The 13,973-nt window shown below is 39.4% G+C and overlaps 2 protein-coding genes across 4 annotated transcripts; one reads left to right on the top strand and one right to left on the bottom strand.

Moving 5' to 3' along the window:
- Positions 1–599: 599 nt before the first annotated feature.
- Positions 600–6,318, top strand: LOC134646130 (uncharacterized). The gene is made up of 13 exons (XM_063499849.1): positions 600–789; positions 1,011–1,130; positions 1,766–1,885; positions 2,041–2,160; positions 2,436–2,555; positions 4,459–4,667; positions 4,750–4,795; positions 4,868–5,001; positions 5,213–5,344; positions 5,457–5,571; positions 5,667–5,801; positions 5,887–6,012; positions 6,126–6,318. The coding sequence occupies exons 1-13, from the start codon at positions 600–602 to the stop codon at positions 6,257–6,259; spliced, it is 1,701 nt and encodes a 566-aa protein (XP_063355919.1). The 3' UTR covers positions 6,260–6,318.
- A 150-nt stretch (positions 6,319–6,468) lies between these two features.
- map7a (microtubule-associated protein 7a) lies at positions 6,469–12,909 on the bottom strand. 3 transcript variants are annotated; one of them, XM_063499846.1, is made up of 16 exons: positions 12,832–12,909; positions 12,302–12,565; positions 11,571–11,666; positions 11,391–11,462; positions 11,114–11,277; positions 10,899–10,998; positions 10,596–10,712; positions 10,214–10,377; positions 9,976–10,109; positions 9,646–9,884; positions 9,383–9,560; positions 9,139–9,307; positions 8,933–9,037; positions 8,093–8,143; positions 7,716–7,944; positions 6,469–7,301 (listed from the first exon to the last, which is right to left on the bottom strand). In XM_063499846.1, the coding sequence occupies exons 2-16, from the start codon at positions 12,426–12,428 to the stop codon at positions 7,291–7,293; spliced, it is 1,956 nt and encodes a 651-aa protein (XP_063355916.1). In that variant the 5' UTR covers positions 12,429–12,565; positions 12,832–12,909; the 3' UTR covers positions 6,469–7,290. The 3 variants fall into 3 exon arrangements, with proteins under 3 accessions (XP_063355916.1, XP_063355917.1, XP_063355918.1); XM_063499847.1 differs by lacking the exon at positions 12,832–12,909 and having other exon boundaries at positions 10,214–10,353; positions 12,302–12,756; XM_063499848.1 differs by lacking the exons at positions 10,596–10,712; positions 12,832–12,909 and having other exon boundaries at positions 10,214–10,353; positions 12,302–12,756.
- Positions 12,910–13,973: the final 1,064 nt, after the last annotated feature.

Below are 13,973 nucleotides of genomic sequence, written 5' to 3'. Positions count from 1 at the left end.
GTTTTTTCTGTTATGATTAGCTTCATTTTCTTCGTATTTTTATGTCTACCTCTAAAAGCCTGATGTTTATCTGTCCATAATGTTAAATATAGAAAAATAAGTTATTGCATTAATACAATGGCCAGAAAAGAAGTATCCTATTAATTTATTCAAGTAATGTAATGTTTTTACCCGTGTTGCACTTTTTTGTAAGCTGATATGCACTTTACGCAGTTCACATAGAATATCGTACAATTCTACGTCACAGTCACAAAAGTACGGTGGCTGGGAAGTGCACACAAAAAAAGAATACAATAAATTTGTAGCCTAGAACAAAAGAAACGCAAACGAAAATACGACTAACCTAATATGAAGGCTGCAGAATTCCACAAACTTGCACAGCCGTGAAACTCCTAAAATATTTAAATATTAATATTTATTAAGTGTCACAATAAGTTTTACTTTTAAAGTTGTGTAGAGATGCAAAAACTTTAAAGCTAGAAGAGCAAGATACTTTCGAGTCTAAACTTACCTTGCAGTCACGTGACACAGCAGTAGGCGTGTCTACGTGCAGGTTGTGTAAAATAGACAGGTGTCAGGCCCTTGTGCAAGATGCAGTCATGGCTTCAGGGTTTTGTGACACCTGCTCGCGGTTGTTGAAGGAATTTGCGGATCATTTGAGGAGCGCTTGGAGAGAGCTGGAGCTCAAGATAAAGGAAGCTTTCAGAGAGATTGGACGGTGCAACTGCTTTAGGATTTCATCCGAGAGAAAGACGGCTTTTGATTTGCCTTCCTTACGCCTCAACTGTGGTAGGAAAATTGCAGCCATGCATATTTTTTTTATGGAAATCGCAGTAGAAGAACAAAAACCGAGGCAAACGGCCTCTGTGTTATTTGGAAAATTGAAAAGCATCAAAGTAAACGTTTAGAAAGCAACTTCTTTAAACTTTCATACTGCATGTGCTATTACTCTTCAAAGTTGTACACAATTTTATATGACCAATTCAATTAATCTCTTTTCCCCCTCCCAGACAACGAAACTCAACTTCTCAGCCAGGAAAGTCTGCAAACACTGAACAAACTTGCAACCTCAGAAAACACTGATCTACAAATGACTTCAGCCATGTATTATCTACACCTCAGTCATCATCGTGAGTATAAAGATTTCACGTTTTTGTTTCATCTGACAGTGTTCCTGATAGCAGTAACTTGCAGTTGATCAGCTATTGTTTGCACTTCAGGTTCCTTCATAGGCCTCCATCAGTTACTGCAGAGATATTTTCTCTAACGGATGTGACCAGTATGCAAATTTCCAACTGTATTTTTTTCCCAAGGCTGGCAGATAAAACGCCCACTTATGGACCCATGTGTTACAAAGAAGGAAGAATAAGAGGATTTTACTGTGAAATTCACAGTATGCTTTATGATAATCTGCCAACCAAGAGCCCAATGGTGCATATTAACTGAGGCTTCTTCTTTCAGTACAGCATAGACAGTGTTCTGTAGTATGTAAATGGGTGACCAGGTGTTTTGTGTATAGGTGGCAGTTGACAGATTGCTGTATTTAGATGCTTGAGGTTATAGCACAACTCATGAGGGATATATCTTTTGAATTTATAATCAGCTACAAGTATGTAAATCAAGTTTGTAACATTTAGCTTCTGCAAGTAAGACTGACATACAACTACTATAAATTGGTCTCAACTCGAACATTGTTCAATCTGACAGCCAAAAATGTGACTTAAGTTTCAAAATGTGTTATTTTTCCCTTGTTTGTGTGTTACAGTGAACTGTCCATTACCAGATGCCTTCATGGAGCCCATCATGGCTCTACTTTTATCATCTGATCTCAATGTTCAAAAGACTGTCTCTCTCGCCCTTGTAAATCTGTTACTAAAGAATAATGGTAAGAGATAATAATAGTATGATATTTACATTATTATAATTTTTTTTTAATTAATCCAGAATTTTAGTGATTTTGATAATATGATTCTAAAAACTCATGTTCTTTTGGATCAAATGGCTTATTTATGATTTGCCATCCATAAAATTTGATTTCAGTGTCTAAAGAATTGGTGATAGAAATGGGGATGCTGGTGCCCATAATTGAGTTGTTCCGGTCAGGTGATCCCGCTGCTCAGTGTCACTCCTGTGCCTGTGTTGCCATGTTGGCCTCCTCAGGTTTGTACAGACCTTCATTTTTAAAGTATTTTTTGACACGGTTTAGAAAGTACAAACACTTAATTTTAAACTTATTATGTATTGCAAAATAAATGGCAGGACTTTGAGGATGGCAAGAGAACTGAAGCCTTATGAGAAAAGTAGTTATTTTGTTTCATGTGCTTCTTGAAATGACCTCTCCTCTGTCTTGCTGAAATTCTGCTAATTTGTTTTGGGCCTCTAGCACTCCAGAATTGTCCCTGCATGCATGGTTGCTATTTCATCTTTCTTTCCAGAGTCAAATCGAGATTCTTTGATGGTCGATGGAATCATACCACTCTTGGCTTTAGCAAAATCTTTTGATCCAAAGGTCCAACGGAATGCAACTTGGGCTCTATTACACCTCACGCAGTCAGGTGGGACCATTTCATTTGAATGTAACTGTGCACTTACAGTTGTGTTTAGAAGTTTAGATACACTCATCATTGGCATCAATGCCATGGTAATTTAGGGATTACTTTGAACTGTTCTTTTTCTAGGGTGGAATGATTGTGCAGTATACATGTTTATTGAGTCTGTGCACAGTTTTGAATTTATTTGGGATTTTGTCTAATCGACCCAGGGTCAAAAGTATAGATGCAGGCTCAGATATACACACATCCTTACATTAGTGGAGGTACTAATGTTTTGTTAAATGCCCTTTAGTAAGTTGCACCTCAACCAGATGTTTTTAGTAACCATCAACAAGCTTCTGCAATAATTCTGGATGGATATTTTACCGATTCTGCCAAGAGAGGTAGTTGAGTTTTTATTTATTTGTTTTCTTGTGGGGTTTGTTTGTTTGTTTGTTTTTGTTTTTAAATAGGGTTGAGGTTTGGGAAACCCACTCCAGAACCTTAGTCTTAGCCTGCTTCATCCTTTCCAAAAACCAGTTTTGATGTGTGTCTTTGAGATCATTGTCCCTTTGGAAGACCCAACTGACTCCAAGTTTCAATCATCTAGTTGTTAATTTTAGGTGAATTTGAAGGTAGTCCTCCCTTCTTTATTATTCCACCCACTTTGTGCAATGTACCAGTACCACTGGAAGCAAAGCACCCCCAATGGGGCGATCGTGGCTCAAGAGTTGGCAGTTCGTCTTGTAATCGGAAGGCTGCCTACTGGTGGTGGTCAGAGGGCCCAGTGGCGCCAGTGTCCGGCAGCCTCGCCTCTGTCAGTGCGCCCCAGGGCAGCTGTGGCTACTGTGTAGCTTGCCATCACCAGTGTGTGAATGTGTGTGTGAATGGGTGGATAACTGAATGTAGTGTAAAGCGCTTTGGGGTCCTTAGGGACTAAGTAAAGCGCTATACAAATACAGGCCATTTACCAGAGTATGATGATACTACCACCATGTTTGACAGTTGAGTTGATAGCCTCACCTTTATTGCTCTAAGCACACCTCTTGTCTTTGTGGTATTCTCTTTCTTGGTCAGCACCCCCTCAGCCCAACTGATGTAAAACTTGCTTCACATGAACAGTGATGCTGACGTTCCTGCGGTTTTCAGGCAGGCTTGAGCCTTGGTGGTTCCTGGGTTGCTGAATAAACATCCTAACCAATTTCTTCTCATCTGAGGGTGATAGTTTAGGTCTTCTTCTTTTTTTTCCAGAGATGGGCAAAGTGGTGACAAATCCTAATAACTTGTACTTATGTACAGTTGTTTGAAGTAATGCTCTTTAAACCTGCAGTTGTTTAGAAGTGACTCCAAGAGACCTTCCTAACTTGTGTAACAGTTCTGATTGTTTGTTCTTCACTGAGTTCCCTGGAGTTTCCATTGTTCTGAGTATTGGTCAGTCCAACATGTGCGCTCAAACAAATGCTCCTTATGCAGGCAAAAAGAAACTGAGTTGTAGTCAATCATGATCACTAACAAGGAGTTAATTTGCCGTGGCCTTAGGCCTAGAAGCTTGTTGATGGCTACTAAAACCATCTGGTCGATCTGTAACTTAGTAAGGGAGGATATTTACCCATTATTGGGGGTGTAATTATATAATCGAGCCTTTATCTATACACTTTTTTTCTTGGTGTGGATTAGAGAACTGCACCCAATTTGTGTGTTTGTTTTTTTTAAAATCATTAAAGATGTATGCTGTACAGTCTTTCCACCCTGGAAAAGAACAGTTTAAAGAATTAAAAGGCCAAAATTCCCGTGACATCCATGCCGATGACGAGTGTATGTAAATTTTTAAGCACAACTGTATTTTCCAGAAACTTCTCCATTTCTTCCAGTGTTACATTTCCTTTTTTTTTTCCCTTCTAATTTTATTTATTTTTTTACTCTTCAGATTGGTCAACAAGGATGTTATGCCAAGCAGGAGCGATTCCTGTTTTGCTTCTTCTCCTACAGTCCTCAGATTCAGAGGTTCAGTTTTATAGCTGCACTGCTCTTTGCAACATCGCTGCTATCCACGAGCATCACCCAAGATTGCTCAGAATTGGGGGTCACTATTTATCAAGGTCTCTTTTGACTCTTATGTCTTCACCTGTGAAAAAGGTAACTCTGAACATGAGTTATTTTAACTTAGTTTAAAGAAAATATATTTTTAAAGAGGAAAAAACAACAACTTCCTTTTCAGAATTCAGCCCAAGCATGCCGGTGCCTGCAGACTCTTTCGAAGAATGGTAATTATAAAAAGTAAATTCAAAAAAGGTATCATACCTCTGGCAGATGGTGTTTATTACTTTTATGTGTAGTTCTCATTCAGGACCAGCTGATGGAGCTTGACTGTGTGTTGCCTCTGAAGGCACTGTTAAAAACCTCTACTTCAGTGTGGATTGAATCGGCCCTAACACTACTGTCTACACTGTCGGCACACCCGTCAAACACCGTATGTTAGCCTAAATAAATAATTAACAATAAAGCTGGGAGCAGTCCTGGTTTTATTATAAAACTGTTTAGTGGTTGAGTATGGTTTTATTTTTGCATTGTGCCAATATTTATTTAAATTTTACTTTAGTGGCATTCAGTGTCACCTAAAGTAATTGCACAGTTTTTATTTAAATTCTAATATTGACAGTAGTTTTGTAATTTGATTCCAGGACATCCTGGTAAGTGAAGGACTATTGGAGGAAATTGGTCAGGTGCTTCATCATCCCAGATCAAACTCTGTTATAGTCACATACAGCTGCAAGATAATCACCGATCTGTGCACTTCCCATGTCGGTGAGCAGGTACTTGCAGACTACAATTCTTCTTTTTTTTTTTTTTTTTTTTTCCTACCCCTGCTTTATTGATTTGTCCGAGACTGATAAAGTTATCCTAAATCCAACCATTGTAATCTAGGCTGTGATGGAAAGTCTGTGCTTACCAGGACTCCTCTGTGCGCTTGTATCTAACACCCTGTCAGATGAGACATTGCTTCATGTGACATCATGCTTGCATCACCTGATGGCCTGTGGTGAGAGATCTTGACTTGAAATAATGACTTATTTATTTTGAATGTTTGCAGTGGAAAACTTTTTAATAATCTATTACCATTACTCACTGTTTCAGATGTACTCCGGACAAAATTGTCAGCAACCATAACATCAGAACAAGTTTCAGGCTTAGTGAAGCTGTCAGAGCAAATCAGAAATTCCCAGCTGGCGTACAACTCTGCAACTATCATAAGCGAATTAGAAATGACTGGTAATGCAGTGTGGCAAGAGAAAAGAATGCCTTCCTTTTGTGTTTTTTACGCTGGATATATTAAATGTTTCTGTTTTCATTACAGAAGAGATGATCTGTTTGTTGAAGCCACATTACACTTCCATATCCAAGTACCTGTTGGGATTCCTCAAAAAGAAAGATGTTAAATTCCAGCAGCTTGGCATAGTTACCGTATTTAACCTCAAGAAAGGTTTGCATTAATTGTACATTTATTTAAGAACTGAAAATACTGATATTACTGCATAAAATTTAAACAGTCTGTCATTGTTAGAGTTCAGAGTTTCTTCCTGTCTTCCTCTGCAGATGGAGACTTTTCATCTCTGTTGACTAACAGTGAGCTACAGGTTCAGCTATTGAAGGTGCATGCACAGACAGAGGAAACTAGACAGCTGCTTCAAATGATTCAGCCCCTTTCTCCATCTCCTCTCAACTCTTGACTTTCTCAATGAAGTTACAAAGAGAAGCGCACAGACTTTGCGTGAACGTAACCACGTTGCATGTAAAAGCTACATTTTTATATAATGTGTTTTTTAGCCTTGGGTTTTAAAATGCTTGGTAGTTTTTATCTTTACAGTTTATTTATGTTTTCAGCTGGAAAAACAAGGCAAAGACGTGGCATAGTATTAACTTTAATCAAATATGGCATATAATTGGCTAACGTGATAGTCATAAGCAGTACTTGAACTATAAGATCAAATATTGCGGCTCAGATACATCTGGTTTTGTTTTATGCTTTTATATGAATAAACGCTTAAACTCTATGCATCAGACCTTGCTTGTAAAGTGATTATGCAATATCAAACAAAGCAGTCAGTGCAAAAAAAACACACTGTGCATTGTATCCTCTAAATTGGCACAAATACACACACTCACAAGAAAAATGAAGCACAGTCTTTGGAAACTATATTCCTTAGCAGCTTTGAATTACATGATTGCTATACTTTACAAAATCCAAGGTTAAGGTACAGTGGGAATGCAGGAAGTCATCTTTTGCTAACACATTAAACTCTTGTATTCTCAGAGCAAACTGCCACTTATGCTATTCTAACTCCACAGTGACAAAACCGAGGAAGAAAAGTGCAAGGGTGGCAAGAAATATCAGGAATAAGCAAAAAGCATACGGCATATTGTGACTGTTTAGAGTTCCTATTCCTAATATTTCAACAGAGGCAACACTCTCCTTAACTGATACACTGCGTTTGCCAGCACAGTCTACATCTACTGCTTTTTGGATAGTTATTAGATCAGAAAACTGCTGTACTGAAAAAGCTCATATGCGATTCGCTTTATGCTTGTGCCACTGGTTACACACAGAAAAGTGACCAAATGCTGACATCCTCATTGGGAGGCAAGGCTATAATTTTACATGCTCTTCAAAGTGCCGAAGGGGAGCAAAATAGCTGTGCAGCAGTAATTCTTGTGTTTCACCGGTCTCCAACAAAGGCTTTGAAAGTCATCCTGCAGGCATTCAGATGACCTCTAAAAAAAGCAAAAGAAGACGACGAATGATAGATATTAAATCAAAAACAGCAAATATAACATTTTGAAAGCAGCATTATGAGCATAGAACGCTTCACCATCAACTTGAATAGGTTTTTTTTCAAAGCTCGCATAACTTTCCCCCATTTATAGCTGAGTTTTTATGAGTTGGTTGCTACGGGCCTGCCTGCACAAATCACTGTGGATCATCAATCATGAGTGAGTGAGCCTGCCTGTGTGGGTAGTACAGCCAATTGGGAATTAACATGGCAAATTATAACATGTAAATGAGTAACTGGTAACTTAAGGTGGGTGATTCTACAAACACACTCGCTGATTATTAGGCTGATGGTTGGTTTCGCTTTCCCACCCTGAGGACAAGTGTTTTTAAATACTATGCTGGTTGTTTCTCACCTGCACGTTGGTGGGTCTGGATTTCCTCCAGGCCAGTGAGAGTTCTAAGAGACCTGCGTTCTTTGAAGGCCACAACAGGTAGCATATCCTCCTGACTGTTCAGCCCCAGCTGTGTGGTTTTATTTCCCACTGGCACCTTGGCTGTATCTTCTATCGTTCCATTGTGCACAGGCTGTGTGTTTTCCTTTGGTTGGGCTTCATTTGACATGATCCTCACTGGAACAGATTTCTGTGATAAAAGACATTAATCATTTTAGTCAAGGACAAGTTGTGTGGCTTTTAAAAGTTAAACTGATTGTTAAATAGCTGATGCAGAATGTGCGTCATGAGAGACCTGAGGCAGTATACTTTTTAAAAAACGAAACACTTAATCTCACCATATCTGGAGAATCAGTCCTTCTGGTTCTCCGCATGATCTCCTCAAGTCGCTGCAAAAGAAAACAACATTCACTAAAATACTTTCACTCAGAGAATACATTCAGTGTCTTTCATAAAACAGATTTTTCGGCACACCCTGTTTCCATAATAAATTTAAAAATGCTTACAAGTTAAAGGCAAAATAGTAAAACATCCACTTTTAAAAATACTGTCTGTAATATATTTTTTTGACAACCGTGGCAATGGCTAAAAGCTAAAATGAGGCAACTTTTATTGCAGAGTCTCCTGATGTTCCAAGGAACAAGGGTACCGATTTTCAGCCTCGTCCCTTGTGTACGGAAATGTCTTCGGGCTCTGTAAAACTCTGAAAGATATTAGTGATCACAGTGGATGAAATCTCCAAATTACTTAGAATTAAAAAGGTTATTCTTAAATGGCTGAAATATTTTGTCCATGCAGTCTTTCACAGAGCGATGAACCCTAGTGCAGCTTTATTTCTCAGTCTAAGTTTCTTGCTCTTTTTATACTCATTGATTTTTCTTCTTAATTTTATAAGTTGTCAGATTTTGGTATTTCGTTTTTTGGGGGCGGGTTTTAGCATTATACAACAGCGCCATTTTCAACATACTGCAGGAATCAAGTTCAAACAATGAATGGAAACAATAAAATCTCAGTTTGAACTAAGTCTTTTAAATATTTTCAGTTACACAGTGTCCATTTTTATCATTGTAACTTCTTTTTCTAAGTGGGGTGTATTAATTTTTTTGATTAATTCAGTTAATGTGTGGCCCGAGCTGTATACAGAAATGACGGTCGTACTTTAAAATCCTAGTTGTCACCTTTTTCCTTGCTTGGCGCTCTGCCTCCTCTTTCTGTGCGAGCATTTCCCGCTCTTGTTTCAACTGCTCTGCTCGTGCTTGCTCTTTGGCTAGTTCCTCCTCTCTCTGCACAGACAGGTAAAAAACATTAAGTAAGAATGTGAATAGAAAACCAAATTTATCTACGAATATAATGCATGATAACAAAAAACGTTTCTGTTTCCCACCTGTTTCTGCAAGAGGGCAGCTTCCCTCATAGCCTGAGCTCTCTCTTCCTCAGCTCGTCGCTGCTCTTCTTGCTCCCTTCTCCTCTTCTCCTCTATGAGACGCTGAGCCTCAGCCTGCTGTCGTGCCCGCTCCTCTGCCCTCCTGCGCTCAAGTTCTTCACGGCTCCGCCTGGATGTTATTTGTAATGTTCTTAAAAGCTTGCTAATGAATATTGTTACCATATACTTGGATGTGCTTTTTTACCTTTCGGCCTCCTCCCTCTGTAATCGCTCTTGCTCCTCTTTCTCCCGCTGTAGTCGGGCCTCTCGCCTCTTTTCAGCCAGGAGACGTGAGGCTTCCTCTGGGTCAGTAGTTCCAGCTGAGGGGCGGGACATGACTTCAGGAGTCTGTGGAGCTGGACAAGGAGGCATTTTGGAGAGACCTAAAGAGAAATAATTTACACTTCACTATAAATATCCCAGAAACACATTGACACACTTTGTGCTAGATACATTTTTCTAGCTTACCTCCATCTCCTGCTGTTCTGTTTGATGTCACTTTGTCTTTGTCAGGCAGGTTTGAACTTGGAGTCTCCTGTGGATTTTTACCCCTCAGTTTCTCTTGCTGAGATTCAACTGATGTCCTGACAGGCCTGAAGTTAGCAGGAGAGAGGGCAGAGTTGCAAACAGCAGCATCTTCCTCAGGGACTGATGGGAGCTCAGGCTGGAGCGGGGTTGGCTGTTTGATGACTGATCTTTGTGAGGTCCTTTAAGAGAAATTAAAAGGGAGCAGATGTACCATTTTGTTCACATTACTGCCGCTCTGTCTCTGATGCACAGTTGTGGCACTTTACCTACCGTTCTGATGACGGAGAGGATGTTCTGCTCTGCATCACAGCTGATTTTACACAGACGCTGATGGTATTTGATTGAACATTAGAGCCAGTACTCGAGGTCCTCTTAACAATGTTTTGCTGCTTTGCTGCTTTTATCTAGATCAAAAGAAAATGTTATTTCCAATTCAAAACTGTGACTGAACAAAGAGACAGCTGGCTGATCGTAAAGATTTCTAATGAAAAGAAACAGCTAGCTATACCTGTGCCACACTGATGCTTCTGTGCTGGCTGTTGCGAGAACCAGAGGAAGCAGATGGCCTGTTGTGGACTGAACCAGAGTGATGCCGGGGTTTGTGAGTGGTGGTGGTGGTGGTGGTGGTATTCATGGAGTGGAATGAAACTGCACGGCGACAAACATGGACAACTGAGCCAGTGTTTTGCGCCATAATTATGACAAATTGGAGAACAATGCACAAATGGTGGGAACAGTGAAAAGGATGGAAATATGAAGCAGTGTATCAGCAGAGAGAAAAGCAGCAGTGTTAGAGACCAGAAGGCCCTGAGATGTTAGTTGTTGTAGCAACAGAAGTTCCTTAATGTTAAATTAAAATAAGTACATTCTTCTGTTATGGGGGAGAGTACCTTGTTCTCCTGACTGACAACCAGCACTCTTGCTCCTGGCCAGATAAGAGCATGTGGGGGTAAGGAGACGACTGACCAGGTTCTTCTCCCATGTGGTCAGTGGCAAGCGATGTGGAACTAGTGTATTAATCAGTGTAAAGTTTTAAATGCAGCAAAAACAGAAGATAGGGGATGCCAAGAATTGTTGTGTTAAGATATCCTACAGAGACAACAGATACTGCAAGCAGGTTGTTATGAGTTTAGTAAGATTATGTTAGAAAAAAAGAAACGAGAGAGAAATGAAAGCACATTCGCCTAGCTTACCATTTTTAGTGAGTTTCCTTCCTCTTGCATTTTGACTGAGGTTCTGCTGGACCTTTTGGCTCTTCTCGAGTGTCCTACGCACTGCAGATTCATATCGTTCCTTAATTCAGAAACACCTTTGAGTTAATTTTACTTATGCAAGTCGCAGAGCCTGAACAGTGAACTCATCAGCATTGCTGGAAATAAAATACTCGATATCCACCATCAAAACTCACTCTCTCCTCTTTGAGCCTCTGCTTCCGCTTCTCTTCCACAGCAGCACGCCTCCTCTCCTCTTTGAGCCTCTGCTCCAGGAGTTTCTTCTTGCGCTCCTGCAGTTGTTGTTCATAGTAAAGCCTAGCCCGCTGCTCCCGCTCTAACCTGCTCAGTTCCCGAGAGGCTAAGAATGAACAAAGCAAAATGGATTTTTATGTATGTAAATATTATTAGAAATTGAGGTCAGTGTACTTGCAAGGACATGTGAATATTACCATCATGTAGGGGCCCACATACCAAGTAGCTTCTGGTGCTCTTCTCTTCTTTCTCGTGCGGCTTTCAGCCTCTCGTCAACATTTTGTCCATTACCTGCCAGGATGCAAGGATACGATACAATAGCAATTTTACTTACAGAAGTAAAAAAACATGGCCAACATCCTAAAAATATGACAGCAGGGTGAGTGTTATCTGAAAAACCTGCAGCAGCCCGGGGAGTAACTGTGTTGCAGATGTTGACAGAACAGGTTGCTTTCTTCACTGTTGCTGAAATCGGTTTGTGATACAAGCCATTTTCTGTCAGAGAGGAAAAAAAATGAATCTTATTCTGTGAAAAATTCTCTCGTCAAGGCTCTATTTTTTAATAAAACTGATACTCATTACCCAGATACTTGGAATTGTCTCCGTCTGTAAACAGACACAAGTTTATAAAACTAAATTGTTTGAAGTGGCCCTTGGATACAAACTCAAATCAAATCAGCTTTTAAGAAGCTGTCCCAAACAGTGGTGGTTCAGGACTGTTTGGCCCCAGGGTCAGCTCCACATGAAAGAGCCTTTATAAATTGCCTACATATAAAAGGCTAGCACCTGATCAGTCCTCATGAGTGCAGCTGAATCAAACACTGTAAAAGGTTATGATAGAGTGGCACACGCAAGACTGAAGAGTAATTAGTTTAAACAAGGTGTTTCTTTAGGGCTGTACCGTATACTGGTGTTGTTAGTTTATTTTGTAATATGTACAAACAGATGCCTTGTTATTTAGTTCACAGTAGTCATGTGCAAAGATTTCTTAGGAGGAGTGCATAATCTATATAATCAACTAATAATCGATATGGTGAAATGATCCTGTGGTTCTAATCTACAATCTCTGATTCAATGAAAAGGCAGTTTTGATAAGATAATCATAGAAAGCACATAAAAAGGCTACTAACCTTCTGTTTTTTCATATCTGTTTCTCTTCCTTTGGCTTTCGATGGTACGTGTAGAAAGAGGTCCCTGCGATGGAGGGATGACACACTGTTTCTTCTGCACAGCCATGCTATGTACTGAACCTGGCATACCAATGCTCTCCCTTAAAACCCCCCTTCCTTTCTCTCCTCCTCCTCCTCTTTTGAATTTCTATTTCAAGATGCCTCTGGGTCCTCGGTTAAGTGTGCTGTGCGTGGAACTGCCTCCTGCATCAGCTGCTTGTCCATCTGTGCCTCACAAATAAACAGGGAGAGGAGCAAGAACACAAAGCCTTTAGTTATACCGTGTCCAATGGATTGGAAAATATTAAGGCAGGGTTGTTCACATTGAAAATTTCCTCCAGTCTCGTTCAGGATTACGAAAGTCTGAAGAGATTCTGAGCCTCTGTGAGTGTCATCTATAAAAAGGCTACTCCCCCTTTAAAGATCTCACCCTTGTGAGCTGCTCCGCTTTACTTTCACATAATATAGCTGTGTCACTTTAATTCCCCCACCTCATTGCCTCTTTGCTGAATGGAAGCAGGCAAAGGGATGCAGCATTTCCTGGAGGCCGTAAAAAATTGAAGCAAACCTCAGAGCTTGCCATCATGCATAATTACCATTGCATCACGGCTGCAATATCCAATGACATATATTGCCTGGACATTAACTCGCTGTGATGCAGTTAGTGTTCATAACAGATGAGGCGAAAATGGCCTCTTTTTCCCTATGATTCATCCTTGGCGAATGAAATAGTCTGACCACTAGATGGAGGGCTTTCTTTAAAGAAACAGATTCAGCTATATACACCCAGATTTGACACGTGACATTTTTACTTAAGGGTTTGTTGTTATTAATTTATGTGCTTTACCACTTGAAATTGAAGCAGTACATTATAACTTAGCTGACCAGCAGTCCATGTGCTACACTTATTTTTAACCTTAACCTGTCACCTCAATTTTTCTTAGAAAAGTTTAAAAGATAGCTGCACCATTCAATAAATTTCCAGTCTACTTAGAAATCGACTGAAAACAGAAAGTGTGTATATCTCACATGGATATTTAATTTAAGGCTACAACATGATTTAAATGCAAAGTTTGATACCAGAGTGTTATTTTCTAATATTCTTTGTAAAACTGTTATTTATGACAAAGCTAATCACAAATGTATGAAAGCTTAGTGGCATAAAAATTGCTTTTACAATGTTATGAATTTAATCTTTGATTATTTTGCAAAGTTTATATGCTGATATGTAACTTTTTTAAAAAGTATTATTACAAAACAATAAATGAGTACAATCAAATGAATGCATTAATTTTACATTACAGCCTTGTGTTCAATAATCAATATTAGCTGCAAATGACTGAGAACAGGTTGTTTAACCTGTTTAACCTGCTCATTTCTTCCTAGTTGCCATCTTAACATAAAACACCATTAAAGATGGAAATCATCTGCCAAGTTAAGCAAGAGATAATTCTCCATCCATGGTTAGCTACAAAAACACTAAGCTAGCATGGCTATTAGCTTACTTTCTTCATGAAGCTAAACTATCAGCTGAACTTTTTCTAAAAAGTATAAAAAGTTTAGCTTTTTATTAGCAAATATCTACTGATAAATAGATAGTTTTGAGAGAAAATAAAACAGTTTATAGGCATCT

Source organism: Pelmatolapia mariae, linkage group LG16_19 (genome assembly GCF_036321145.2).
Source record: "Pelmatolapia mariae isolate MD_Pm_ZW linkage group LG16_19, Pm_UMD_F_2, whole genome shotgun sequence".
NCBI classification, from domain to species: domain Eukaryota; kingdom Metazoa; phylum Chordata; class Actinopteri; order Cichliformes; family Cichlidae; genus Pelmatolapia; species Pelmatolapia mariae.
Note: the sequence above shows the minus strand (reverse complement) of the source record. Positions and strands in the feature narration are given on the sequence as shown.

Coding starts and splice junctions, on each gene's coding strand:
- LOC134646130 (XM_063499849.1), top strand. CDS start 600: ATGGCTTCAGGGTTTTGTGACACCTGCTCGCGGTTGTTGAAGGAATTT. Junction 5,002..5,212: donor CGGCACACCCGTCAAACACC/GTATGTTAGCCT, acceptor ATTTGATTCCAG/GACATCCTGGTAAGTGAAGG. Junction 5,345..5,456: donor CTTCCCATGTCGGTGAGCAG/GTACTTGCAGAC, acceptor ATTGTAATCTAG/GCTGTGATGGAAAGTCTGTG.
- map7a (XM_063499846.1), bottom strand. CDS start 12,428: ATGCCAGGTTCAGTACATAGCATGGCTGTGCAGAAGAAACAGTGTGTC. Junction 10,713..10,898: donor AAGGAAACTCACTAAAAATG/GTAAGCTAGGCG, acceptor TTAATACACTAG/TTCCACATCGCTTGCCACTG. Junction 9,561..9,645: donor CAGAACAGCAGGAGATGGAG/GTAAGCTAGAAA, acceptor ATTTCTCTTTAG/GTCTCTCCAAAATGCCTCCT.